Source organism: Pseudonaja textilis, chromosome 1, assembly GCF_049901715.1.
Source record: "Pseudonaja textilis isolate UNSWEBS1 chromosome 1, rPseTex1.2, whole genome shotgun sequence".
In the NCBI taxonomy this organism is placed as follows: Eukaryota; Metazoa; Chordata; class Lepidosauria; order Squamata; family Elapidae; genus Pseudonaja; species Pseudonaja textilis.
In genome coordinates this window covers 220,872,445-220,898,259 of record NC_141990.1, presented here as the reverse complement: position 1 = coordinate 220,898,259, position 25,815 = coordinate 220,872,445, and the positions used below count along the sequence as shown (strand labels likewise).

At 40.1% G+C, this 25,815-nt stretch overlaps 1 protein-coding gene and 1 long non-coding RNA gene across 5 annotated transcripts; one reads left to right on the top strand and one right to left on the bottom strand.

Annotated features, from left to right (window-relative positions):
- Window positions 1–523: 523 nt before the first annotated feature.
- On the bottom strand, window positions 524–25,814 carry STK36 (serine/threonine kinase 36). 4 transcript variants are annotated; one of them, XM_087920543.1, is made up of 27 exons: window positions 25,761–25,814; window positions 24,173–24,290; window positions 23,750–23,890; window positions 22,612–22,689; window positions 21,464–21,594; window positions 21,129–21,378; window positions 19,484–19,577; window positions 19,203–19,372; window positions 18,904–19,100; window positions 18,702–18,816; window positions 18,452–18,595; window positions 17,821–18,000; window positions 17,037–17,134; window positions 16,627–16,732; window positions 15,087–15,219; window positions 12,655–12,782; window positions 11,642–11,746; window positions 11,274–11,369; window positions 10,718–10,812; window positions 8,639–8,702; window positions 7,949–8,059; window positions 6,809–6,883; window positions 6,228–6,399; window positions 5,814–5,961; window positions 4,027–4,186; window positions 3,001–3,744; window positions 524–1,299 (listed from the first exon to the last, which is right to left on the bottom strand). In XM_087920543.1, the coding sequence occupies exons 2-27, from the start codon at window positions 24,254–24,256 to the stop codon at window positions 1,156–1,158; spliced, it is 3,963 nt and encodes a 1,320-aa protein (XP_087776669.1). In that variant the 5' UTR covers window positions 24,257–24,290; window positions 25,761–25,814; the 3' UTR covers window positions 524–1,155. The 4 variants fall into 4 exon arrangements, with proteins under 4 accessions (XP_087776669.1, XP_087776667.1, XP_087776670.1 ...); XM_087920541.1 differs by having other exon boundaries at window positions 12,655–12,785; window positions 25,761–25,809; XM_087920544.1 differs by having other exon boundaries at window positions 12,655–12,785; window positions 17,037–17,131; window positions 25,761–25,809.
- LOC148128030 (uncharacterized) lies at window positions 3,744–7,510 on the top strand. The gene is made up of 2 exons (XR_015740827.1): window positions 3,744–3,954; window positions 5,787–7,510. It is a non-coding gene; the product is annotated as an uncharacterized LOC148128030 (long non-coding RNA).
- Window position 25,815: the final 1 nt, after the last annotated feature.

Below are 25,815 nucleotides of genomic sequence, written 5' to 3'. Positions count from 1 at the left end.
TACAGACACAAATTCAGGTAATTGTGTCACTTATCAATGAAGGTTGCGTCTGATTAACCTTGAGCAGGAGAACAACACTTAGAAAGAACATATGTAGAATTCTTTTTCATACTAAATGTTCTTTATTTCACCAAAGAGATGTACTATGAACCTCTTAAGTGTCTTGAAAGTTACCAAGCTTGTAAAAATAGGTGATATGATAGGAGTGATAGGAAAAATATAATTCTTGTATCATCCTGAAGATCTTTGGTTTGATTTCCAAGTGTAAAATTATAATTTTTAAATAGGAAAAAGAAGGGAAGTGCATGAGAACAGTAATATTAAATTCCAGAAAGGCCATGCTCTCAGCATTGTTTCAATCTGTTCTCTCTTTTATTTAGAAAAATATATTAAAAGTCTTTCTAGTCATATATATAATCCTTAAATATTTAATGCACAGGACCCAGTTTGTGCTGTCACTTTTCAGAATCCGAAATATCTTTTACAGTTTTCTAATGGTACATAGTTAAGCAAGAACACCGAATATCAACACTAGCTTTTATTACAAAGACTTAACAATAAGAAAGACAGGAGATTAGCCAGGGAAATATTCTAGAAAAGTTCTCAATAAATAAAAATGGGACACCTTCATGAGCAGGATCAAAATTGATAAGTCGGTTGAAGTAGAAATTCTATTCCTATTCAAGATTTTTAAAAAGTGTTATAGCTTCTGTCCTGTGTTATTCTGCAAAACTAAAAGCAAACATTTTAGCCAGCAATGCTGCTAACACCTTCTCTTCTTTTCAGCAGAGACTGTTATATGTTGGTAGATGTCCACCATAAGCATTCCAAAGAAAACTGTCACAAGAATCAACTTCATGAAAGTCCTTCTTCCAAGATGTTGGATAACAGTGCAGCAGCATGGCTTCTTCACAATAGGAAAGAATTATTATATGCGTAGACTTGTCATTACAGAAGGCAGTTTATAGTGTTGTTGTTTTAAAAAAAAAAACAGTTTGTGACTGCTGTTTCTAATCTCAGGCAAGAATCAAAATGATATTCCAAGCGCACTAAAGTCTATTTTCAAAAAGTATCTACAATGGAGTTTACTACCTTGAAGTCCTCCAAACCTAAAGCATTCTGAAAAAATGAGAAGTTGCGTCTGTTCTTCAGATCTTATACACTGTGTGCAGCCTGTAGGAGATGGATCAGTTTCTTACAGTGCCTTGATGTGGGCCGAGGACTACTATACGTTGAAGCCTGAGATCCATGAATGGAAAGGGCTTCCAGTTTTTCACTTGCTTGGAGTGACATCAGCATCTAGAAAGGAAACTTAATAGTTATCTAGGGCTGTGTTCTCACAAATCAATCCATTCTAAAAATATCTCCATTTTCAAAGGAATAAAATTCACAAGAGAAGAAGAAGAAGAAAAACACTACCTTTCCTGAATATGCTGATCAGCAAAGGAATCAAGGGCAAATTTGAAATGCAATTCTGTTGAAAAACAATCTGCACAAAGTAAGTGCTCCATTATCAGAGTAACAACCCAACCTCCCACAGGTAAAGCTGGGTAAGAACATTATTCAGAAGAGTGAAGCAACCCAAAACACCAGAAAGAGTAAATGCCTATGCAACATCTTCTAACAAAATGGATACCATGCGACTTAATCAAAAAGTGCTTGACCACTCAGCCCACTACAGCATAACCAATACAAGCTATACAAACACAAACACTACCATACATCATAAGCATCTTGGAAACAACTATTACCACCACACGGCATCTTTGTAGCACACAAACCTACTAAAGTCCTCCAAAACATCTTAAGTAAACCAAAAGACTCACTAGGCCAAGAAGAAAAAAACAGGCGTCATCTATAGCAGGGGTCCCCAACCACCGGGCTGTGGACCGGTACCGGTCCGTGGAACATTTTCTACCGGGCTGCCGGTTTGCTGGGCGCCGCCATCTTGTTTTGATGAGAAAGTGCTTCCGGTGAGCTTTTCCAGTTGGAAAGTGGCGTTTGGGTCCTGAAGGAATCCTCGAGCCTTAGTTTCATCGAAGGGGGGGTGGCTTCGAACAAAACTAAGGCGCGAGGATTCTTTCAGCACCCAAGGCAAGGTGAGCCGAACGACCGTCCCAAAGCCCATCGGCAAAGGTACAAAGGAGGAGTTGAAGGTGGCGGGGAGAAGCGGGGGATGGCTAGCTGGCCGGTCGCTCGGCTCACCTTGCCATGCGTGCTGATGCCGGTACTGGGCCACGGATCATTTTGTGATGCCGGTACCGGGGCATGGCACAAAAAAGGTTGGGGGCCACTGATCTATAGTGTGGAATGTAAGGACTGTAGCGGCTGCCATGTGGGACAGACAGGCAGAAGACAAGCAAAGCACATGCAGGTACCCCAGCCAGCAGTCAGTGGGAAGACTCCTTAATCTCATAACACGTGGACAGACTCAACCATAGTTCTAACTGGTGAACTGAGCAGCCTAGAACAAACTAAATCCATAAAAGCTTGGTATTCCTGGAAGCTTGGAACAAATATCTATCAAAATATATTAAAAACACTTGATACTAGGACAAAACTGCTAAAGATCCTATGCTTAGCTATCATAAAATTAATTTTGCATTCCCAATCATGTGACTGATGTACAAAAAAATGGAGGCTTACTGATGGCTGCTTATTAATTTAAGAGAGGACGGAGAGTGCCAGTCTTACGTTAATAGAAACCAGGAGACAAAATGAGATTAAATAAACATTCTGGACTTTTCCTTTTCCGGTAACGTTGGGTGCCAGTATTTAGAATGGAATTCTTTAAGACTAAAAATAACTGTCTAATAGAATAACCTTTCTAGATCTAATGCATAATATTTTAATTCTTGCCTAGTAAATAAAGTTTGAGAAGAAAACTTCTGTGGTGCATTGAGGGTCTACACTAAAGTACTGCCAATCTCCAATCCTTTCCTCACTGGACCAGAGTTCATAGTCATCCATCATCACCCTTCAAAATTACAGACTTTGTACCTGGTGAATCTTGGACTGCTGACCAATGGAGCGTAAAGCAAAGAGTGCTGCCTCTTGCACAGCAGGATGGGAGTTGTGGCAGGCCGCATCCAACAGAAGTTCAGGTGCTCTGCTCTGGATCAGCAAATCTCCCACCTCCACGGACTGTCGTCCCAAGTTGCCCAGTGCTGAAGCGGCATTGCAACGGGTCCTTGCCTGAGAATCTCCCAGGAGCCGAACAAGCCGAGGCACAGCTTTGCTAACACCCTGCATTACAGGACCAGCCTGGTAGGCTGCGTTACCGATGGCAAAGCTGGCTGAGCAACGCACGTGTTCATCTTCATCTGACAGACAATCCACCAAAAATTCCTCCAATCCAGCCTTGTGCCACAGTCTATGAGGAAATTCTTGTCCGTGTCGTAAAAGATTGCCTACAAGACTACAAGCTCTGGCTCGGATCAGGCAATCCCGATGGCGAAGCACATGGTTCAACAGCTGGGAAGCTGAATCGGTGTCGATCAGGAGCCTCTGCAGGAAAGGCAAGTGAGCTGGACTGGCCCGGGCTATGTGAGTGAGCAGAGAGAGCAGGTCTGCAGTAATAGCTGCCTGATCTGAAAGCAAAATGGCCGACAAGAAGACAAGGGCTTGTTCTGAGGTGGCTACTTCCACCACTTGCCCAATGATTCCCTCATCACTCAATACCAAGCGGCACAAAAGGCTCAAAGGCAACTCAGTCTCTGAGATGGGAAGATGTTGAACGGAGACCTAAGAAAATAGAGGAAGGAGTCCAGGAATGAATTGAGATTCTTAGGAAGAACAGCATGATGAAATCAAAATCCATTTATGTTTTCCAAAGGTTGGAATTTCTATCTTGCGCCAAATGTACAACTTCTCTCTAGTTATCTAGGCCATCTTTACATGTGCAGTCAACAGGAAGCAGGATGAAATGCAGGAAAAAGAACAGCCAGGGCACAGGTAGGGAACTATAAGGCTATTCTCCTTGACCCCACCCCCTTGCAAGTACCTAAATGATGGAACAGAATTTACCTGGAGTAAATGGGCAGGGAATTGAGAGTCCCTCAGGCTTGCTATGATACATTCTAAAGTTTCTGGGTCTACATCCAGAGCAAACGGGAAACAGAATACCCGACAGACTTGGAGCACAACAGTGGGCACCAGTTTGGGATCACTGTCCTCCTGCACCTGCCTGGGGATTAAGGAGAAAAAGAGCAGCAAGTCAGGCATTAGGCTGATCAAATTCCACCAGATTTAGTATATCAGCTGCAGTCCCAAGCATCAATGGCTTCAGAAAACATTAAGTCAAATGAAATGTTTATGCCAGGGCTCTTCAAACCTGACAGCTTCCAGATTTGTGGACTTCCAACTCCCAGAATTTTTCTTCCACTCATGTTAGCTCAGGAATTCTGGGAGTTGAAGTCCACAAGTCTTAAACTTGCCAAGTTGGAAGAGCCTTGGTTTATGCAGAAGGTGAACAGTAAAGCAGTAACTGCAGTAAAGGAAGGGCTGCGGTGCTGTAGCTCAGCGGTAGAGCTTCCCGTGCAAAAGGGAAGGACTGCTTCGGGGCCTGACATTTTCATTCAGGAATTGGGAAAGGCGCCATCCATTCAGTGCAGCAGACAGCAGTTGACAGAACAATGGTCTGATTTAGGAGGCGGCAACTTCCCAAGTTCCACCCAACTGCTCCCTGGCTTGTCACTCTTCAATTTTAGGGGATATCTTTCAAGGGGGAAAGTGTATAATTTATCTATGATCTATAGTGCTTCCTGTTCAAAAGATCTCAAAGTGACGTACAATGAAAATCCAACATTTGATGTAAACACATTCAAAACCTGAAAAAATATAGAATAATAAGTAATGCCCTGGTAAGAGTACAAGCAGCAATAAAAATAACACTGGAGAAATATTAAACATCATGGAAGAATATAAAAGCCTTTCCCTGCATAAAAAAATGTAATAAAGAGGATAATGTCTCATTTTTTGCTTTCCTAAATTTTGCCACCTAGCAGCGACAGGGACTAGACTAGAGATGCTACCCTTGCTGAAAAGATATTCCAAAATTGGAGGATTACCACTCCAAAAGCCCACTCCCAAGTATCCTCTGAAGATGAACCTGGAGGAGACTGAAATCCTGTGTATGTTTCATAGAGAACAAACAAAACGTTATGTCAAACTAAATTATCTCAAATTCTCGGTATCTACAAGAAGAGGGTTATCTGCATCCATTATAATCCATTGTAATTTTTAGGACCTGGAAATGACGTGAGGAAGTGGGGTGCTCAGATGGTTCCCTATTTGCTGCTGTTGGAATAATATAATAAGGAACACAGAGAATATTAATTAGAATATGAGTACAGCTGCTGAAAGTTTGGAATGGGTAAAGACACTAAAAATGCATTTTTTTTTAGTCCAGTAACTTAGAATCTTTAGTGGGAAAACAAATTATGCTGCATACATTTTAAATATTCTCAAAAGTGATCACATTAGGAAAGTATCTGGGAGTGGGATGCTCAGATCGTTTCATATTTGCCCCGTTGGCAGATCCTTCTTGAAAAGCCCAGTGCTGAAGAATGCGACCAACATTAGATGCAGGAGAGATGGTATGATTGTTTTGGGTGATGTTAGTAGTGTTTGGGTGAATGAAAAGCAGGTAGTTTCACAATGCCATTTCCACCTCAAAATGTTCTGTTGCACCTTATGGTTGTATTTACAGAATCGGAATCGGAAAACAAGCACGTTTAGGCCTTTGAGCGTAGCTCTCTGCTGCGCCTATTTTGTCTGTTCTTTAGGTCAACGTTGGATTGTTGATTACTCACATTTGGGCCAAGTGTTTCAAGAAGCCGGGTTCAAGTAGCTTGTTCAGCATTGCCATCATAACACTACTGGGTTGGGCCAGCTGGAAAAGGCACTGGTGAGGCTCTTGGGTAAAGATGAAGAGGATTAAGCTGAGGAAGAGCAAGGTCCCTACAGCAAGAGAGAGAGAGAGAGAGAACATCCCTGATGCATCCACTCAATGCTTTCCTGTCCTTTTTCACTTAAGGCAACACCCATGTCCACGTCTAATGCCCAGAAAGAGAGCAAGGACATCCTGACGTTATACAGCCTCTCCTCAGCCTTATGGACTAGAATTCCCACATTCTGCCTTCTAGTATGTGGACAGAAGGAAATGATTCCCAAGAGACCGAACTTGTCTTTATAATGCAGGGCCCCTTAACGAAAATAAAACTCACCGTGCGGCGACAGCAGGTTCCAATCAGGCACCGGTGGCTCCTGGCCAGCTCTCGGGGTCTCACCTTCCATCACTGGCTGCCAAGTGGTCAAGTGGAACACCATAGCAAAGCGATGCCATACAATGCTCCAGAGCTCGGAGGCCACAAACTCTCTCACGGTTGCTGTATCTCCCTAGTCCAAGAGAATCCAGATTCAAACCACCCGGCTGAAGGCAGAAGGTCTTATTGCAGATGTTCCCTCTTAAATCCGACACGCCTTTATCAAATATACCACACATATTGGTGTAATCATACGGCAAACTGCATTTTCCGTTTCTAGATTCTTTTTCCGTTTTCTTTCAGTCTTCTGATATTGCCCCCAATCCAAGGATATTTTTGTAAAAAAAAAAAAAGGGGGGGGGGCAACATTTAAGTGGAGCCTTTTTTCTACTCATGCATATTGTGGAACTGGGTATAGCACAGCAAAGAAATAATGCGGGTCAATTCTCACTCACTACCATTTGGCAGAAAACTGTCTTATTTCTTGGATAACTTAACAATTCAGAGCAGTTCCTTAGTGGAACAGAGAAGGAAACCCATACCTGGCTTAATAAATGTAGCAGCAAAAACAAGAGCCCATCATAGAAGCCAGCTCCCATGGGGGAAGGCAGGTACAGCTGAAAGACATGAGAAGGGTTTGTAATAGACTACCACCAAATGTCTAAATCACAAATTGGCCACTGTATGATATGGCAGGAACAGTCCATTCAAGATGTTGCTGAATGATGAATCTCAGAAGTCCATCCAATACTGAGGATGCAAAGAATTATGATTCAATGATACCTGGAGGAACACAGGTTTCACCCGACTCTGTAAGGGTGTGAATCCATTTATGAATCCATTTGGAGGCTTCTGTTTTTCATGTTTTTCACTAGACACAAGGGCAGTTTTTTCCCGAAAGCCATCACTCTGCTAAACAAATAATTCCCTCAACACTGTTCAACTATTACAAAGTCTGCACTACTATTACTGTTAATCTTCTCATCCCTCCTTATCACCCATCCCCTCCCACTTGTGACTGTATGACTGTAACTTTGTCGCTTGTATCCTTACGATTTATATGGACTGTTTCCTAGTATTTTTTGATTGCTTATTGTACCCTATGACTATTATTAAGTGTTGTACCTGATGATTCTTGACTCTTGATGAATGTATCTTTTCTTTTATGTACACTGAGAGTATTTACACCAAGACAAATTCCTTGTGTGTCCAATCACACTTGGCCAATAAAGAATTCTATTCTATTCTATTCTATTCTATTCTATTCTATTCTATTCTATTCTATTCTATTCTATTCTATTCTATTCTATGCTATTCTACTCTACTCTACTCTACTCTACTCTACTCTACTCTACTCTACTCTACGTGTCTCAAACGATATACCAGGGGTGTCAAACTCAAGGCCCACAGGCTGCACCCAGCCTGCAGAGTGCTTACATCTGGCCCGTGGGCGGCCTTGGAAACACCGAAGAACCAGCTCCATTTTTCCTGGCAGGAGGCCGTCACAACTGAAAACAGAGCTGTGACAAGTGATGCTGAGCTGGCCATACCCCTGGCCACACACACTCCTGGCCACACTCGCTCCTGGCCACACCCACATCCCCCGAGATCAAACACAACCCTGAGGCGGCCCTCAATGAAATGGAGTTTCACACGCTTGCTCTATATAGTTGGACTGTTACCTCTGCAGGTTCTGCGAGTGCAGTAGCTATATTTGTCAAGGCTTGCTTTGGGCTCAGTTTCACTGAAGCACCATACTGGATCAAGTAGGCCAGTAACAATCCTGCAGCACTCTACATGACAAAAGAGGTTACACAGCATTAAAAACTACAGAAACATAAAGAAAAAATTAGAAAAGAAAATATGAAAAGGTATACAGGTATTCCTCAACTTGCAACAGCTCATTTAGTGGCCTTTTGAAGTTACAACGGCATTGAAAAAAGTGACTTATGACCATTTTTCACACGATGTTTGCAGGATGCCCATGGTTATGTGATCAAAATTCAGACACTTTGCAACTGACTCATATTTATGTCAGTTGTAGTGTCCCAGGGTCATGTGATCATCTCTTGCAATCTTCTCTCAGCGGGGAAGCAAGATTCACTTAACATCTGGGTTACTAACTTAACAACAGCAGTGATTCACTTAACAAGTGTGGCAACAAAGGTTGTAAAGTGGGGAAAAACTCATTTAACAAATGTCTGAGCAACAGAAATTTTGGGCACAATACTGGTCATACCATCATCTGTAATGCAATACATTTGAAATTCTCTTTTACTTAAATGTCTATCACAGAAATGAATTAACAAGGTGGGTGAACTTAAGTAGGAAATTCTAAATCCTTTTCAGTTTCAGCTGGGAGGAATACTCACTAGAATGGAGGCATTTGCTTTGTGGTTGAAAAGCCGCATGGTCTCTTTTAACACAATATCAGACCTGAACCAACATAAGAAAATATATAATTAAAAGAAAAAGAACAAATCATATAAAAACCCCTAATGTTCTCCGAAGCACTTGCTCAGTGACTAAGAAAATAAGGACAAGGAATAAAGCATTGGCACTTCAGAGGTTACAAAACCATCAAATCATCAGTTGAGCATCACTTGAAGAGATCTTTTCTTGATTAAGTTTTAGAATTATCTGCCTTTGGAAAGGCTGACCCATGCTCATGCAGCTTCCACAGCCTCTGAAAATCATTTGAGAACCAGATAGGCTTTTGAGAATAGTTGTGGTTGGGTGTTGGTGAATGATCTGTCATCCAAAACATTGTGGGGAGTCACCTTTGTCACGTCGCCATCATTTATCCAGTGGAAAAGGTGCCATGGATGCCTACCCAATGAGAGATCAGAATGGCTGGGACCCACAGAACACCATTCTCAGTAGCAGCTTCTGTTCCTGAAATTATACATCTCCAGGAGTCAGGCTGCCTCCCCACTTTCTTCCTTCATGAAGATTTGATCTGAATTCATTCAGGAAACTTTTCACTAGACTGCAGTTTTTACATGATAACTATTACATTGTTTGATTGCAATGTTTCAGTTTCAGGTTGTTTATAGTCTATAAACTGTAAATCATCTAGAACTGCTGAAGTACAGTCCATGCAACTGCTGGTAATCAATCAAACTGGAAACATATGACTCCTAGAAGATAATTTACAAGGCTGTGTGCAAAGAACATAAAAATAAACTACTGTGTTCTGGTGCTACGAAATGATAGTGGAATCACTGCTGCTTCAGCAGAGTGACTCCGGAATATCCTTATTTAACAAAGTTCCTTCAAAGGTCGAACTTATTTCCCAAACCTATAATATCTAGAGTAGAGGATGTGCTTAGGGCCAGCACAGTCATCACAAATCAAATACTTCCAAGCCTGACAGTCAAATTTAAGAATTCATACATTCCTGGGAAAAAAGTGTGATATTTTCAGTTCTCAGGAAGTGCCAACTTTCATTAGAACTCAATTGTCATTTTGGGTGGAAAGTGCTGCATTTATCCTCTCCCTTCACTTTTGCTCTTTGTTTAAAAGAAGTTCATTACACCCACTCACATTTCACTATACGCAAGAATTACTTGTGTTTGCTTGCCCAAGAAGAAAGTTTTTCTTTACTTTTCTTTTTATGTGCCATTTTTTAAAAAAGTCCTCAAGTGGAATTTTTATTGAAGGACGTATGTAGTACAATGTTCTCCTCTGAAAGCTATCAGAAGCCACTTCAGGTAGAAAGAAAAGAGTATCCTAAATTCCCCTAGTTTGCCCTTGCCCTGCAGAGTTATAAAAACTCTCAAAGGTCTGTAAATCAGAGAAATACAACCTATTGATTTCAGCAATATTTCCTCATGTACAATGGGTATGGGATTGAAACACACAGCTCCCTCCCTGCTTTAAAACCTTTAACATCTTGCCAGCAAAATTCCCATTGAATGCTTTAAAAAAGGAGGCTCTCTGCAGCATCTCACTGCTGAGGGATGCCCTCTTTCGAACAGCTACAGATGAATCTGAGGTAATTTCGGCAAATACTCAGAGAGGCTTGCTTATAAATTTACAGTGTACAGCAAACATTTCTCATTGTTGTAAGTGGTCTTTTGTTTTATGTGATGAAAGAATATTTCCTTAAAGCAAGGCAAATGAAGAATTTAAGGATTTACAGATCATGCCTTGTGGGAATAAGAATTGTTCATTTTCAACACTAAGAAAAACCCCTGTTAGCCCCTACCTCCTTCCTAATCTGGCTTGGAAACCCCTGAAAGGCCAGAGCTACAAGCCAGACTCCCCAGTTTTGGGGGAGTTTCAGGCATTCCATAATATGACTAAAAGTTTTCCATCTACCTGTTGGCATTTTTGCAGGAGAGATTTAAGACTTCAAATGGGAGACCTGAAATCGAGCAGCCAAATGTTGAGCATTTTGCTGCTAATTTTCATCAATTCATTTTTAAAAGCTTTGCTCTGGTACTTACTGTGGAGGTAGGATCTGGCACTGGAGCAACATCAGGGAGATGAGCCTCAGTGAGGCTTCCACAGCCTGGACTCGTGCAACTTCAGGCAGCAAGACCTTTTAAAGACACAGACCTTAGTTTTGAAGCACTCTATCTCCAAGTCTTCACCTTTCTAAGATCTAGTCAACGTGGAGCCCGTTTAGTATTCCTTCTGTACTATTTCATAGCTGCCTCAATTGTTCTTCCCTGTCATCTCCTATTGTCTCACCCTTTTTACCTCATGACTTTCTCATCCAGACTGTTTCTGGTTACCAGTTTATGAACTCTCAAAATACTGAGAAGTTTAGTTTTGCCAGTTAATGGATGAAAGAGGTGATGGGAAAGGTTCCTGAAAAAAAAAAGCACTGCCAATCAGAGTTGGCAATGTTAAGCACTAGGATAGATACCTTAACAGGACAGAAGGTAGGTACTTGCTTTTTCTCCTCATGAACAAAACAGAGCAGTCTTTGGGTTAAGGATCTGTATTTGTAAACAGGCAGCTCTCTTTCTAAGTGAAGAATGAAAGGAAAATGAATACCTTGCCCTGCAGGTGGCAGATTAGCAGACTCAGGAATTCTGGAGTTGCTATGCGATGGCACAGAGCCTGATTGACATGGCAGCAGGCATACAGGACCTAAGCAATGGAAAGACCAAACAACAACGGACTGCTGAAATCTTATCCCTTCTTTCCCCAGCTGAAGGAGGAAAAAGAGGCTCACTACACCATAATGAGTTGCAAATAAGATCAAACCGTCAAAATCAGGGGTCTTCAAACTTGACAGCTTTAAGACTTGTGGACTTCAACTCCCAGAAATCCTCCTTGTCATGTTACCTCAGGAATTCTGGGAGTTGAAGTCCACAGTCTTAAACTTGCCAAGTCTGAAGACCCTTGATCAAAAGTGTTACCTTTAGCCCGCTCATAGAAGAAGTAGGACACATGGTGGATGAGAAAAGACATGGAAGCAGTCGGTCATCTTTCTTGGTGAGCTTTTCAGCTATTTGCTGGGAAATCTGCAAGAAAACCACAAGAGAAACTCTTGGTCCATTGACTAGATAAAAGGGAAAAATAAAAGCAGCAGGAGCAACTCTTTCAGAAATATTAGACAACGGGACTTGGAGCCTGAGTCCTCTTTTATAGGATTCTGTGTCTACTTTAACTTGCTTTCACATCACAAACAACAGGGTTAAATATTAGTCACTCTCCAGACATCACAAGCTCAGATCAGAAATATAGCAAGAATGTAATTCAGCAGGACTGGTTTGGCTACTAGTACCGGAACTACTACTACTACTACTACTACTACTACTACTACTATTATTATTATTATTATTATTATTATTATTATTATTATTATTATTATTATTATTATTTTCTTCCATTCAATTGTGTCTGATTCTCTGAGACTGTTTGGATGAATCCCTGCAGTTTCATAGGCAACATTTCCCAGAAGTGATTTGCCATGCCTCATTTATTTTATTTATTGATTTCAAAAATTTATACTGCCACTTATTTGCACATGATGACTCAGGGAATCTTACAAAAATATAAAAACACTATATAAAAAAAGAAAAATAATAACATGATAAAATAATAGCCCTCCACACTTGTCTTTCTTAGGGCTGAGAGAAAGTTACTCTCAGGAGGAAAGTCACCCAGCTGGCTTTGTGCCTAAGGTGAGACTAGAATTCTGGGGCTCCTGGATCCTAGTCTAATACCTTAACCACTAGACCAAAGTGGCTCTTGATATTATTAATGCTAAGTACTATTGCCAAGTAATGCATTGTAAGCAGTAAGTTTTCTCTCCAGCAGGAAGCAACCCTTTCATTGCAAGTGATGCCAATGATATTGCCAACCCCTGCTGCTTTAATAGACTATGTTGCCAGTGGCTGATAAGTATACATGCAAAGTCAACTCACACCTGCTTTTTGGCCCTTTGAAGCGTGAGGTGCCCTCCTGGGATGCCACAGGATGCAGCCAGGGCTTCTGTAAAAGCAGCTGCCAAGCATTGACACCACCCATGTGCTGGCTCAGCTGGTTTTGGAAATACTGCTGGTAAGGAATAAGAATACAATGGAAAGATTACATGTATACAAAATAAACCCTTTTTGTAATTCCCTGCTTTGGTGTCTACAATGGTGCAACATGGAGACAAGTCAACTAGTACTGACATGCTGCTAGGCCTCACACCCCAAAACGATTACTGCAAATTCAGAATTCTTTTGCTTCACATAGTTCACTTTCTGTTATTGTTCACAGAGATATCTGTTACAAAAGAAGTTTAATTTGAATTTGAAAATAAACCAGTGAAATGGCTAAATAGACTGGTCTCACCAGAAAAAAAACAACACTTAAATGAAATGCCTAGTGTATAAATTAAGAACTGAGAAAGAAAAGGATTTTGAAATGTTAAGGGGGACATACTATGTGGCTATACAATTAATGTTACTCTAACTTGTACAAAGGACTCGATATTCCCTTGGAATAAAAGGATGATTATTTAAAAAACAAAATTTACCAAGTCTTACAGAGAACCAAAGACAGATTATGAATGGACCTGTATCAATAAGTAAAATTTCTGAATTTAAAAAAAAAATTAAACCAGGAAAACTAGCAGGAGCAGATGGGTTACGTTACCAGGTTCTTAGTACAAATGCTTTGAATATAAATTTTTACAGCCCCTCCAAAATATAATGCATTCTATACTGGGATAGAGGCGGAGACTTGGAAAAAGGCTAATATAGCATTAATACATAAAGAGGGAGGAGATTTAACTCCAGCAACAAATATTATTGAATAGCAATTATAAGTTATTTACAATGATTTCAGCAGACAAATTGAAAATAATTATGGAAGAAGTTATTCATAAAGATCAATGTGGATTTTTACTTAAAAAGACAATTAAAAGATAATATTGGAATTGTATTAGACATTATAGAATACTTGGAACAGCATAATAAAAAACAAGCTGTGCTAATTTTTTAGATGCAGAGAAAGGCTTTGATAATTTAAAGTGGCCTGTTTATGTAAAGTTTTAGAAGATACGATCTTTGAAGATAATTTTATAAAATGGGTAAAATCAATTTATACCTCAAAGAAAGCACAAATGAAGTTTTAACAATGCAAAGGGAACAAGACAAGGCTGCCTATTATCCCTTTCTTGTTTATCTTGGGTCTTGAAACCTTGAATAAAGATATGAGATGAGCGGATATTAGGGTATACAAATTAAAAAAGAGGCTTACAAGTTGGGAGATTTGTGTTGGTATTGGAAGATGCTTTAAAGGGCATTGAATGATGCGATAAAACAGGGGTGTCAAACTGGCAGCCCGCACAGGCCATGCCCACCCCAGCTCTGCGAATGGGAAAAACATCACAAAACATCATGTGACGGCAATGTGACGCCATGGATTTGACACCCATGCAATAGAATGTTGTGGTCCATTTTCACAAGAGAGAGGCAGTGCATTCCAGAAGAATTAGTTCAAATAGTTGGTGTGAGAGAAAGAGGGTGAAGACAGTCCTTCTCCAATAGTTCTCACAATATATATTTGATGTAAGTAATAGAGTCCATCAGTGTTGCAAAATTATGTCTATAGGTGTGGAACAATAAAGAAATCTGCTTGGGAGAATCACTATGTATCTTCCTTGGTTTTCAGTCTAACCATCAACAATGAGAAAATTAAAAGAATTTGGTGCATTAGCTAGCTTTCAGATTAATAAACTGAAGACAAAGAAAACAACAGAAATATGAAGAGCAAATAGAACTGATGAACAAAATAGAATTCAATATTAGAAAAATGTAAAACATTTGGGTGTTTATTTGATAAATATAAATTGCAAAGTAATTATGTTAAGACATGGAATGAAATTTAAAAATATACGTTAAGATGTTAAAAGCTACCGTTGTCACTATTGAGAAGAATCTGGCTTTACTGGGGCATTTTCAGTGAAGTTCAAGGCAACGGGATAAGAATAAGCCCAGATACATCATAATGAGAACTTATTTGATTTGTTTAATCTACATAAAGACTGGGGGATCCATCTCACATAAGTGAGTCTGAGTGGCTTACAAACTTAGGTACTCATTACTATTCCCTGTAAACAGTAATGCAAACAATTTGATTGCACTATATGGAACATCAATATCACATCTGCTCTGTGTTCTCTAATTGGCCCAGAGCACAGAGGTGAAAAACATTGTAATAATTATGTGAGAATATAAGTGAAACATAATACTTGCAAGCAGCCATGGATTAAGAATCAGAGAAAATTCTGATGGAGAAATATAATGGCCAATTTGTAATATCCTCAAAATTCAAGGAGGCCAGTCTCTTTGCCACTGCATCCATTACCTTCTTGAGCTGAGCTTGCACCCTGGTAGAACGCATCCAGCAGGGCTTGATGATCTTCAAGCAAGCTGGTGTAGAAAGTGTTGGAGACTGATGGACAGGTGCGATCCATGCTGTCACATAAATGGATGAAACACTAAAGGAACGGAAAAAGGGCAAATATTACAATTCTGATGGAGCAGATTTAAAGGTGGGTAGAAAGAATAATACCCAGACCAACACAGGGAAGTTGTGCTGCTGAAATAAGATAAATATACTCTCCCTAGGTCCATTAGCAAACTTCACAGATTGCTTGGTGGCCAAATGGATTGAACAGTGGGAGGTGGGGGGAAATGCAGAACCTACAGAGTACTAACTTCTTGGAAAAGCAGGAGGGAAGAGTCCCATGTTATGCGGATACCCAGCTGAAAGGGAGGGAAGGTACAACCACTTTTCAAAGCCAGCAAGAAATCACAGCACCATGTGCAGCATTTTGGGTAGGTGCTGTTAAAAATGAGACACTCCTTGCTTCTGCCACCATTAGTATCATTTCTGGAGTGTTTCCAAACAATCAATGATTTTAAAGGGCCATGTCAGTACAAAGATTGAGAACTCCTGGGCTAGGAGAGTAAACAAATCAACAACTGTTTCTGAGATCTTTCTTTAATAGAATGGTAAGACGTGTGTGAAGTAATCTGAACCTTCTTGTCCCCCTTGAAAGGTAGACCAGATGGACTGCATATGATGACAAGGATTACACTTTAGTAAGGTTATTAAGATAGGCTATAATAATAGGTTATTGCAAGTCTACCATGTTTTCCCTTCTCCCCCTTTTATACCTCAGTCATGGATTCAGGGATTTTGTGGGGGCTACTCTGACTTTCTTTGTAATGCTCCCCTGCCTCTCTGGATTTAACACATGTGTGTTCTACAACTGGGGTTTTTTCCTCATGGTCTCTGGATTCCTTCTTTAAGACCATTTCCCTGATTTACCTACAATTAAGGAAACAATATTACATGAGACTTAGATTCAATGTACCACAGGTTGAAAAGTATGTTGGAAAACGAAGACTTGAAAACATCAAGCTTCCAAATCCTTTTCGAAAGATTTATAATTTGGTATGATTTTTACAAACAAATCCATATGGGTAAGTTTGTCAAGGCTTTTAATCATGGAAGATATTTAGAAACTATGCTACTGAATACCAGAAACTGAGAAGCAGAAGCACAAGAGGGCTGTCAATTTTTTTTTTCCTGCCTTGGTACCAACTGCTGGACCAGACACATCTGATTGTGCAGGACTTTTTAAAAATCAGATTTACAGTCAAGTTTTTCTTACCTAAAAAAAAAAGCTGTCCTATACACAGAATTCAATAATACTATAATGGCTTCTAATTAAATGAAGCCATATTCCTTAGCTGAGGAGAGCCTTGAGGGATGAGTGTATCAGCATACATATGGATTGGGGCAACAGATGATGAAGCTGAATGAGGAGAAGAAGCGAGCTAGCAACAGAACTCAGCTGGATAAATTTAAAAAAAAAGATCAGATCATGGATACTTACCATAAGGCTTTGTTCTCGCAGCCTGCTTTCTTGATCTGTTGGCTGAGTCAGTAGCATGGGTAGCAGAGTTAGGAAGTGACTAGCAGACGTGTAAAATTCCTGCAAACTAGAAAACCATTTATGTTTATGATTTAAGACATAAGAGTTAACTCTGAAACCCCACCACAGCAACTCAGTTTTCTCCATCCTCTAACTAGTTCAATTCTTGCAGTATAGGGGCTTCTATTTGGAGACATTATTTGCCATGCTCTGCTTTCAAAGAAAAAAAAAAGACATAGCAGGAGAATAGAACCACAGGTTATTCAGCCATACTCATTCATTCTGTGATTCAATTTTGCCTGCCTCTATTCTGCTGAAAACAGTATTACAACTTATTTTGCCTTCTTCTGTTTATCCTGCAAGTTTCTTACCTTTTCTTTTCTTTATCTTTCTCTTGATTGAAATCACTAGCAAAGAAGGCTGACATCACTGCAATTAGATCTATTAGCAGTGTAATATGCCATGGCTGCTGTAGGACAAAGAAAAGAGTGCATATTCTGAAAATTGTCTAGGCATCTGCAAAAATCAATTAATATCTCAGTGCATAAATACTGCTGAATTTTGTGCAAGATGCAGACTATACTAATGCAAAAAAGCAGGCAGGCAGGCAGGCAGGCAGGCAGGCAGGCAGGAAGGAAGGAAGGAAGGAAGGAAGGAAGGGGAAAAGGAAAGAAAGAAAGAAAGATCTGTCTAGACAAAACTATCTTGCATGACTGTGAGGCTCCTGCAGCATTGAGATAAGATTCAGTCATCTTGATATGAAATTTCAGCTTTAACAAATAAAATCTGCTGGTTTTCTTGATTGCTCGTGTGCACTTTAAATGCAAGACATTGGCTATGGAAAACTGGAGCAAAATGAAAATTTCCAGAAGTCAACTGATGAGGCTAGCCATAGTACTATTTTTTTTTAGTTCCCTGCTATTCTTCCCACCAAATTCTGCATTTCAAATACTCCAATACTGCTATCAACTTTGGGTAGATGAAGCGCAATAAATATGATTTTTGTCTTTTAAATCAAACATTAAAATGCCAATTTAAATTATGCTCATATAAAAAAAAAACCTAAACAAATACATACAGCAAAATATGCCTGCCATCCACCCAGATCGTTTTTCTGAAATTGAGCTGATTGTTTAAATAATATCTCTTTCTTACCTGCTTGATACGGGAGCTCTCCAAAATGTCCCTCACTAGATGCATCACGAAATGGGATAGGTCTATGTCCCTGCAGAAGGTGTACAGTAGTTCTGAATTACATCGTGTACTTAACAAGTTGCAAATGACATGAAGAACAGGACGAAGATGGGAAGCACCCTCAAGCATTCCTTCTAAGACCTATAAAAACGTATTAGAAAGAGAAACATTCAGCAAACTACCAGCCCCTAAAGTGTGACATTTTACAGTTTATTCATTCTAGTCATACTGTCTTCAATAATATGCACAACCATCGCTAAGTTCACTCGATATACCTCCTACAGCCATTTCCCCCAGAATCAATGGCATGTTCTGGCTTAGCTTTTAGACTCCCTTGACCCCTACAAGAACTCTGACTTTCATGACTTTGACTTTCTTCAACCCTTAAAGATTTACTTCATCCTTCAATTTCATGCCTCACCAGTTCCTGGGAATAATAGCTAAATGGCTAAAATTGCCAAAGGGGTTTGACCACAGAAGTGTATTTCCACTTAAGGCCTCATCTCTTTTCTCTAAAGTACATGTAGTTTAATTTCTGAAGAACCAGTTCCTAAAACGTATCTAGTGTTCTTTGACATTTTGTGCATCTCACCTGTTGACCAGAATCCTGGATTCGGGTACGGATGCGCTGCACAAAATCAGGGTCTCCCAAAAGACTCAGTGGGGCACACAGCTGTACATTTGCAGGATCTGTGGCATCAATGAGGTGCTGCCATTCTTCATCACTATCCAGTTCCTACAGAAAAAGAATGTGTTCATAAGGGCCACAATGTCCTGGAAGTCAAGAAAAAAGGTCTTTGCTATTGTGCAAAGTGCCGAGGTATATAGACATATATGCTTACCTCAGTTTCCAGATCTACAGTGTTGAGGCTACAGCTGTCTCGTGCTTCTGATCCGCCATTTGTTGGCTTCCCCTCTGGGAATTCCCGGTCATAATCATGTGTAATTCTGTTCTCCCTATCCATGAAGAAGAAAGATAAAGATTGAAGTGAGACTGCACAGCAGAGAGCTGTTCTTTCCTTAGCTCCAATACTTAATTCTCACCAAGGCGTAGGAGGTGGCTCGGCTTGCTCCCATTCTGCTCCTTGGTTTTCTAGAACACAGCGCCTCTGTTCTCCGGATCCAGAAGACACCGGATGCCTTTCTCTGGGATCTTCCTGAACTAGGCAGGTTTTCCATGGAAGGCCCTGGCCTTCCTTAGCTATTTCTCCTTTCAAAGGAGGCTTGGATTTCTCTCTCACCTGTAGTACAAAAAAAAATCACATATGTTACATTACTGTAGTGGACTGAGACTTGCTATATCAAAAGGACCCTTCCCAAGGATTATGGGCTATACATTTCACCTTTTTCTGAGCCTCCTGGGCCATCTTCTGACGTGCCTTCTTCAAAATCTTTGACTGACCACTGTGAGGGGCCAGGAAATGTGCCTGTTGGTCTTTCAGAGCCTGTAATTCAGGGGTCAATTTGGTAGTGAAAGGGTTTGTAATACCCTGTTCTGTTGTGTCATCGATCACTGCAAAGAAAGATCCAGGTCAGTAACCAGATTTCGATGAACTGCATACATTAAAGCAGAGTCAAAAGCAAGATTGTGGGGAGATAGTAGAAAGAAAAGCACCATACTTACCTGTCACCTGTCCAGCAATGAAGGGATGATAGAGTAACTCTGGCCAGGATAGACGCTGACGAGGATCCTTCGTCAGGAGACCTTGCAAAAAGCTCTATAAAGTAATGTAACATATGAAAGAAGCTCTCCTGATTAAACTGGTAGGCATGGCTAGCTTACCTCACTGAACTTGACTGGGTGAGTCTCTGTAATCCAACTGTTTATGAGGCTATCATCAGCATAAGACATCTTGGAATGTTACTTTTGTTTCCATGTTTAAATTTACAGTTCTTAAAGTTTCAGGAAAACCGTGGCTTAAAAAGACTGTTGGTTTCAGCAAAAATATTGTGCAAAAATATTCTTTAAGAGACAACTACATTTGCAAAATAGTGTATTTCATCTCCCTACCAAGAAATTAGGCAGGACACGAACCAGTAATAAGGTAGAGGTTCATATTGTATATTTGGAACACTTTGAAATAGCAACAAAAGTTAGTTTATAATGGCAGTGCAGATTTTAATAACCTAGATAGCATCAAATCTATGTACAGCAGTAGCTTGAAGTCAAGAAGTAACAGAGGCTAATCTTTTAAAATACTCTTTTAAAATACTAAAATATATATATTTGGACAGAGAGGATCACTGGTTTGAAAGAAGGATTAAAGAGGCTATATAAAAACTGAACAGCCCTCTCTCAACAAAGGAGGAGGGATATGACATCATCTATCTCCAATCTACAACACAGTCCTTTCAACAGTTCCAAGAAGGCTCAACACCCATTTGTACCACTCAGGTGACATTGACGACACAGATAAACCTGCAAGTGGCCTTAACAACTCTAAAAGAATGCAAATGACCAGCTGTCTGCAAGGAGTATAAATCCTTCCATTCCAGACTATCCAGTCAGAGCTGAAGAAGCTTCTTGGATGAGAAGCAAAACATCTTCAAAGAAAAACCAGAAAGTCCAGTTGCCTTTTGAAAAACACCTTTGGGACAACCACAATCTGGATGATGACTAAGAATCTCCATAGACTTTTAAAATACTGTTTAAAGTCTTCATGTGGGCTGAACACAAATAACAAATAATGAGAGAAAGTTAAGAAACAATGTGAGGGAGCAAAGGGCCAAAGAGAATATAGGTAATGTTGAGTGTAACAGGGCACTGAAAGACTAAAAATTCTAGGGACAGTGGTTTCCAACCTTTTTCATCTCATGGCATACTACAAGGTGTTAACATGTGTGAATGCCTATTTTATAGGCGGGACTTCCAGGTCACAAATCTTAAAAGTCCCATGATGTCACAGGTTGCTGGAAGGAGACTCCGAGGAAGTCTGACCCATGTGATGTCACAGAGATGGGGTTCCGGCTGTGCAGCTGCACAACACTTCCCAACATTTCTTGGTGGCTCACTGATGTGGCACACTTATAGACTTTTTGTGGCACACCAATGTAAAGCACTGCTCTAGGAGGATGGAAAAAAAAGAACACATGCTTTCATATATATGGAGATTCTCAATCATCCCGGTCATGGTTGTCCCAAAGGTGCTTTTTCAAGAGGCACTTTCTGGTTAAAATACAGCTGCCTCTTGAAAAAGCCCTTTTGGGATGCTTTCATATAGAAATCAACCTTAATCTTACTAAGTGGATCTGGGAAAAAAAAGCGCTACCTTGAAATTAGGGCTCATGTTTTTTGGCCACTTGACTGGGTCCTTGATGATGAGGCTGACCAATTGGAAGATGCTATTGGTGTAGAAGGGTGGGGTCCCCACGTACAGTTCATACAGAATGCATCCCACTGACCAAAGGTCAGCCGTGTGGTCGTATGGCTTCTCTTCCACAAGCTCAGGAGACATATAAAGTGGAGTGCCCTTGATCGATGTCAGTACCATGGTTTGAATGCTCATTGCCCGGGCAAACCTTCCAGAAAACAAACAAACACAGCCAAGATTTTTTAGTGCTTAGATCAGGAATTGGAAATGGAGGGAGATCATAAGGTACCTACCCAAAATCACAGAGTTTGATCATGCCTTCTTTCCCTAACAGGATGTTCTGAGGTTTCATGTCACGGTGTAGGATCCGGTGGGAATGCAAGTAATAGAGTGCAGAAATCAGCTGAGCAGCAATAACTTGCACCTGAAAGAGAAATTGTAATCCTAACCCTGAGGAGAGGCTTACTTCCTTACTATTGTAAAAACGTCTCCCAGTTTGAGTATAACACCTTCATAACTTTTATAATCTCTGATGCTGCTTAATTTTGAATCTAATATTTTCCCCAATAAATTACAAAACCATACACTTCTACCTATATTATCCTATTTGCAGGCCAAGCACGCCCTCCCAATTAGAGGTTTGCTCTCAATGTACACTGCAATGTGATTTTGGGGGGGATTTGGTATAAGGAAGGAGCTTGAGATCACATAATTTAATGTCCTTTAGTGATACTTCTCTCCATTGAAGGACATTCAGATTCAACCATGAACAACATCTGACAAGCATTTGCTTGAAGACACATAGGCTGAGTTCATTCTTTAAAAATCCACATTAGATTCTACTAACTACTGCACTATTGTCAAAATTGACCTTATTATCATTTGTTCTAGTATTTTTCTTGGTAAAAGACAGGTGAATGGACAGCACTTTCTTGGTCCTCATTATTTTTTGGGGGGGCTGCGGTGACTCACATGGTAAAATGCTGGGCCTGCACACTGCTGTGGTCGACAGCTCAGTGACTCAATTCCCGTGAGTGAATAAACCATGGAGGGACAACAAAGGAGTCTCCCCCGACTGCCCACCGGCATTCAGGCGTCCCGTGGATAAAGATAACACCGCCCAAAAAAATTCCTTTCACAGAGGCAGCCCTACTTCTAACCCTAACCCTAACCTTGGTGATCCCTGGCTAACACGTGCCATATGCTAAATAAATAAATAAATTTCTGTTTTGAGACCTGTGATAATTCTTGCCTCTCTTCAGTTTTGTAATTCCCCATTCACTCTTTGCAGATGCGATAACTCATGCCATGTACACAGCATGGGGTACATGACCTAACAAGATCTGACCCCTATACTGCTATTACAGTATTCTTCTCACTCTGTAACATTTCTCAGCTTGTGTGCTTATTTCTCCAGTCTAACTCTTCAGGCTGCAGTTACCTGTTCCTCAGGCAAGTTCCCATCATCTTCAAGGATCTGAAAGAGCTCTCCTTCAGCATAATCTGTCACCACAACCACCTAGCAGTCAAGATCCAGAAAAGTAAGTCAATATAATAATTCACAAAGGAGCACAGGGAAAGAACATAGTGATACTTGACTAACGTTTCTGCACTGAGCATAAATCTAATTAACAGCTACAAAATGACTATAAAGTGTTACAACATTGAAAACATTGCAGGACCCTTTTGAGAAATGGAATCAGAAGTTAACATTAATAATGTCAATTCCAAACTTTTTTTTATGGATAGACTATGTCCAAAAGATGTTTCTGAGGAAAGGGCAGAAGAGAAACAAGTTTTATCTGAGAAGACAGAGACAGAGTGCTGAAACTGGAAATGGATCTACAAATGACATGGAAAATGATCTCATTGGACATCAAAAGAAATAATTCGATGTTTTAAAAATCAAAAACAAATTGTACAGAGTAAACCAAGAGAATGATTTTATATCATTTTATATGTTAGATTTACAAAAGAGATTTACTAAAGCTTAGATAAATTTTGAGAAGGCGCAAAAACGAAATGAAATCAGTTTTATGACATTACTTGATTGGACTAAAGACTAACATTGTTAGAAGTAAAAGAAAGGAATATGTTTTGTTTTTTTTAAAAAAAAGTCTGGATAGTGGACATTGCAATACCTAGAGACAGCAGAAAAAAAAGAAAGAACAAGAGAAAATTACAAAATATAATTGTGACAAGAGAAAGCAAAAGTAGTACCAGTTGTAATAGATGCCTTTGGCAAAATTCCAAACATTTCCAACCTCATTGGCATTGACCAAATCACCATTAGTCAATTGCAAAAGGGAGCTTTTACTCTGAATCCCATTGAGAAACTACTGGTAGCCATTCCCAGATTTTTACAAGAGGAACATACTGTAATCCAAACATTCTCAGGTTGGTTGAACAAAATGAAATGGCTTTATTGGGAAGTGAAGTAAAAATATGCTCTACAGCCCTCAATCTTCTTGGAGAAGGTCTAGCTATGGCACATAATCCATCAGAAAGGGCTTTAAAGATGAGCAGTGCACACTTTTTCCTATCTCTCCTACACTTAATTTTAAAGTATATGTTTTCACCTCTTTGTCAGTTTCAAAACTGTCAAGCATCTGGACAATGTTGGGATGATGAAGTCCCCTCATGATCTCAATCTCTCGCTGCAAATTCTTCAGCTCTTTCTGAGACCGACCCACTTTAGGAATAAACTTCAAGGCCACAATCTATAATGTTCGAAGAAAAGAAAAGGCTGGGGAAACATGCTAAATCATTATTTGCCTTCTTTCCTAATTTTTTTTGTCAAATAATGTTTCTTTCCCAATTATGTATGAATTAATAACCCATAATAAGATTTCTTTGACTTTGATTTTGCATGTTATGGAAGCCCAGATAATTGTGGCTTAGTCAACAAATCATTGCTAATCAGAATAAGCAAACACAATCTATTTGTAGAACAATCCCCACTGAACATTCGGTCAATTATAACTTTTCTCTTTTGCTCTTACTTGTGCACTATATTTGCGACGTCCTTTATAGACTTTTCCAAAAGAGCCTTCTCCAACCATTTCCAACACATGATACTTGTCCATGATTAGAATGTATGGAAAGCAACGAGTGCATAATCTGTTGAGTACAGAAACAGAAATTTAGCTCCTGCATGTTGAGTCATCACTACTTCCCTCTGCCACATTCTTGAATTGACCTCTTTTCTTCTCTAATAATTTTCTCACATTTGTCCTTTTCTCTTCTGGATTGTTTATAATTCAGAAGTTGCCGCCATATCAAATTATGATATATTCTTCACACACACACACACACACACACACACACACACACACACACACACACATATTAGAGTCTTCCTGTAACAGGGAGCTTGATTATTAGATCTTTGCTGAGCAATACTAGCATTACTAAATTTCTCTATGAATTAGATTCTGCAAGAATATCTGCCTTTACTTCAATTAACATTGGTGAAATTATACAAGGTGTCTTCTCTGGCTTACATTTGGCTGCTTTTTCTCATTGGAAGTCTGGTCATTATTATATGTACCATATCTTTCTAACCTTTGTTTTAAAACCTTTTGATTTCACAGTGTATCTCCCAGTTTCTGGAAACTTCATTGGGCTCTGATGACTTCCATTAACAGTCCTAAAATACAAGACAAATCCCACAGAATTGGAAAATCAAAGAGTCCAGTAACACTGAAACATCTTTGATGACTTTTCATAGCAAGTTTCTTTGGAGCACAATACATTAAGCAAAGAAAACCAACGTTTTCTGCTTTACTCATCCTTCAAACTGGAAAGGAAGAAAGGTCTCTTGTGACAGCTATTTGGCACTTGCTTTTTGAAGACTCAGAGAAGATTGTGGGAATTTATAGATTGCATTTTACTTTTGTTATTTATTTTGATGCCTTTGTCTTCTTTTTATCTGACATTGGTCATTTCATTATATTTTCATTCTATATTTTATTATATTTTTTTTAACCAGCAACCTTTCTCAAATATCAGTTGCCACACAGTTTCAACAAGAAATAAAGTTCTTCCCAAGGGCACCTCCCCCCCTCCCCAATTTTTACTGTCTTTTCCAACACACGCAGCACACACAACAGTGAGAAGAGGCTTATTCTCCAACAAAGAAAGTAGAGGATGACAGCTGCAGCTGCTGTCAAGAGTTCCTTTGGCTTCATCCCATCCTGCTTAGACCTGTTTCATTCCGAAATGTTTGGAAAGATGCACTGCAACGGAAAGGCTGGAATTCCTTGTAACCCTTTCCATTGAGAGCAGCGTTTCTCAAGCTCAGCCGCTTTTAAGGCGTGAGGACTCTGGGAACTGAAGTCCACACGCTGGTTTAGCGAACATTCGTCCGCCGCTAGGACTTACTTCTAAGTACCTGTGCAGAACGTGCGCACAGTTCATTAGCTAGCGATTCAGCTCATAACAAAACACCGCCGTCCCTCTTCCCTTCCCCCGGACCCACCGACCCGCCTGCGCCTGGAAGGGGGATTAACAAGGGGCTCCTCGCGAGGAAGGGAGCGATGTGGTTTGGGGGCAAAGGAGGGAAGCCCGCACGCTCCAGACCCCCATTACCTGCCAAGCGTCAGACGACGGCGTCGCCAACCTATCGCCTAGCAACTCCTGGAGC

Bases quoted from the DNA above. Each gene is read 5' to 3' on its own strand.
- STK36 (XM_087920541.1), bottom strand. From the start codon at position 24,256: ATGGACAAGTATCATGTGTTGGAAATGGTTGGAGAAGGCTCTTTTGGA. The intron at 21,595-22,611 runs GTAACTGCAGCC...TTTCTCTTTCAG, and splicing joins GGAACTTGCCTGAGGAACAG to GTGCAAGTTATTGCTGCTCA. The intron at 17,135-17,820 runs GTAAGAAAGAGA...TTTGTCCTACAG, and splicing joins AGAGCTCCCGTATCAAGCAG to CAGCCATGGCATATTACACT.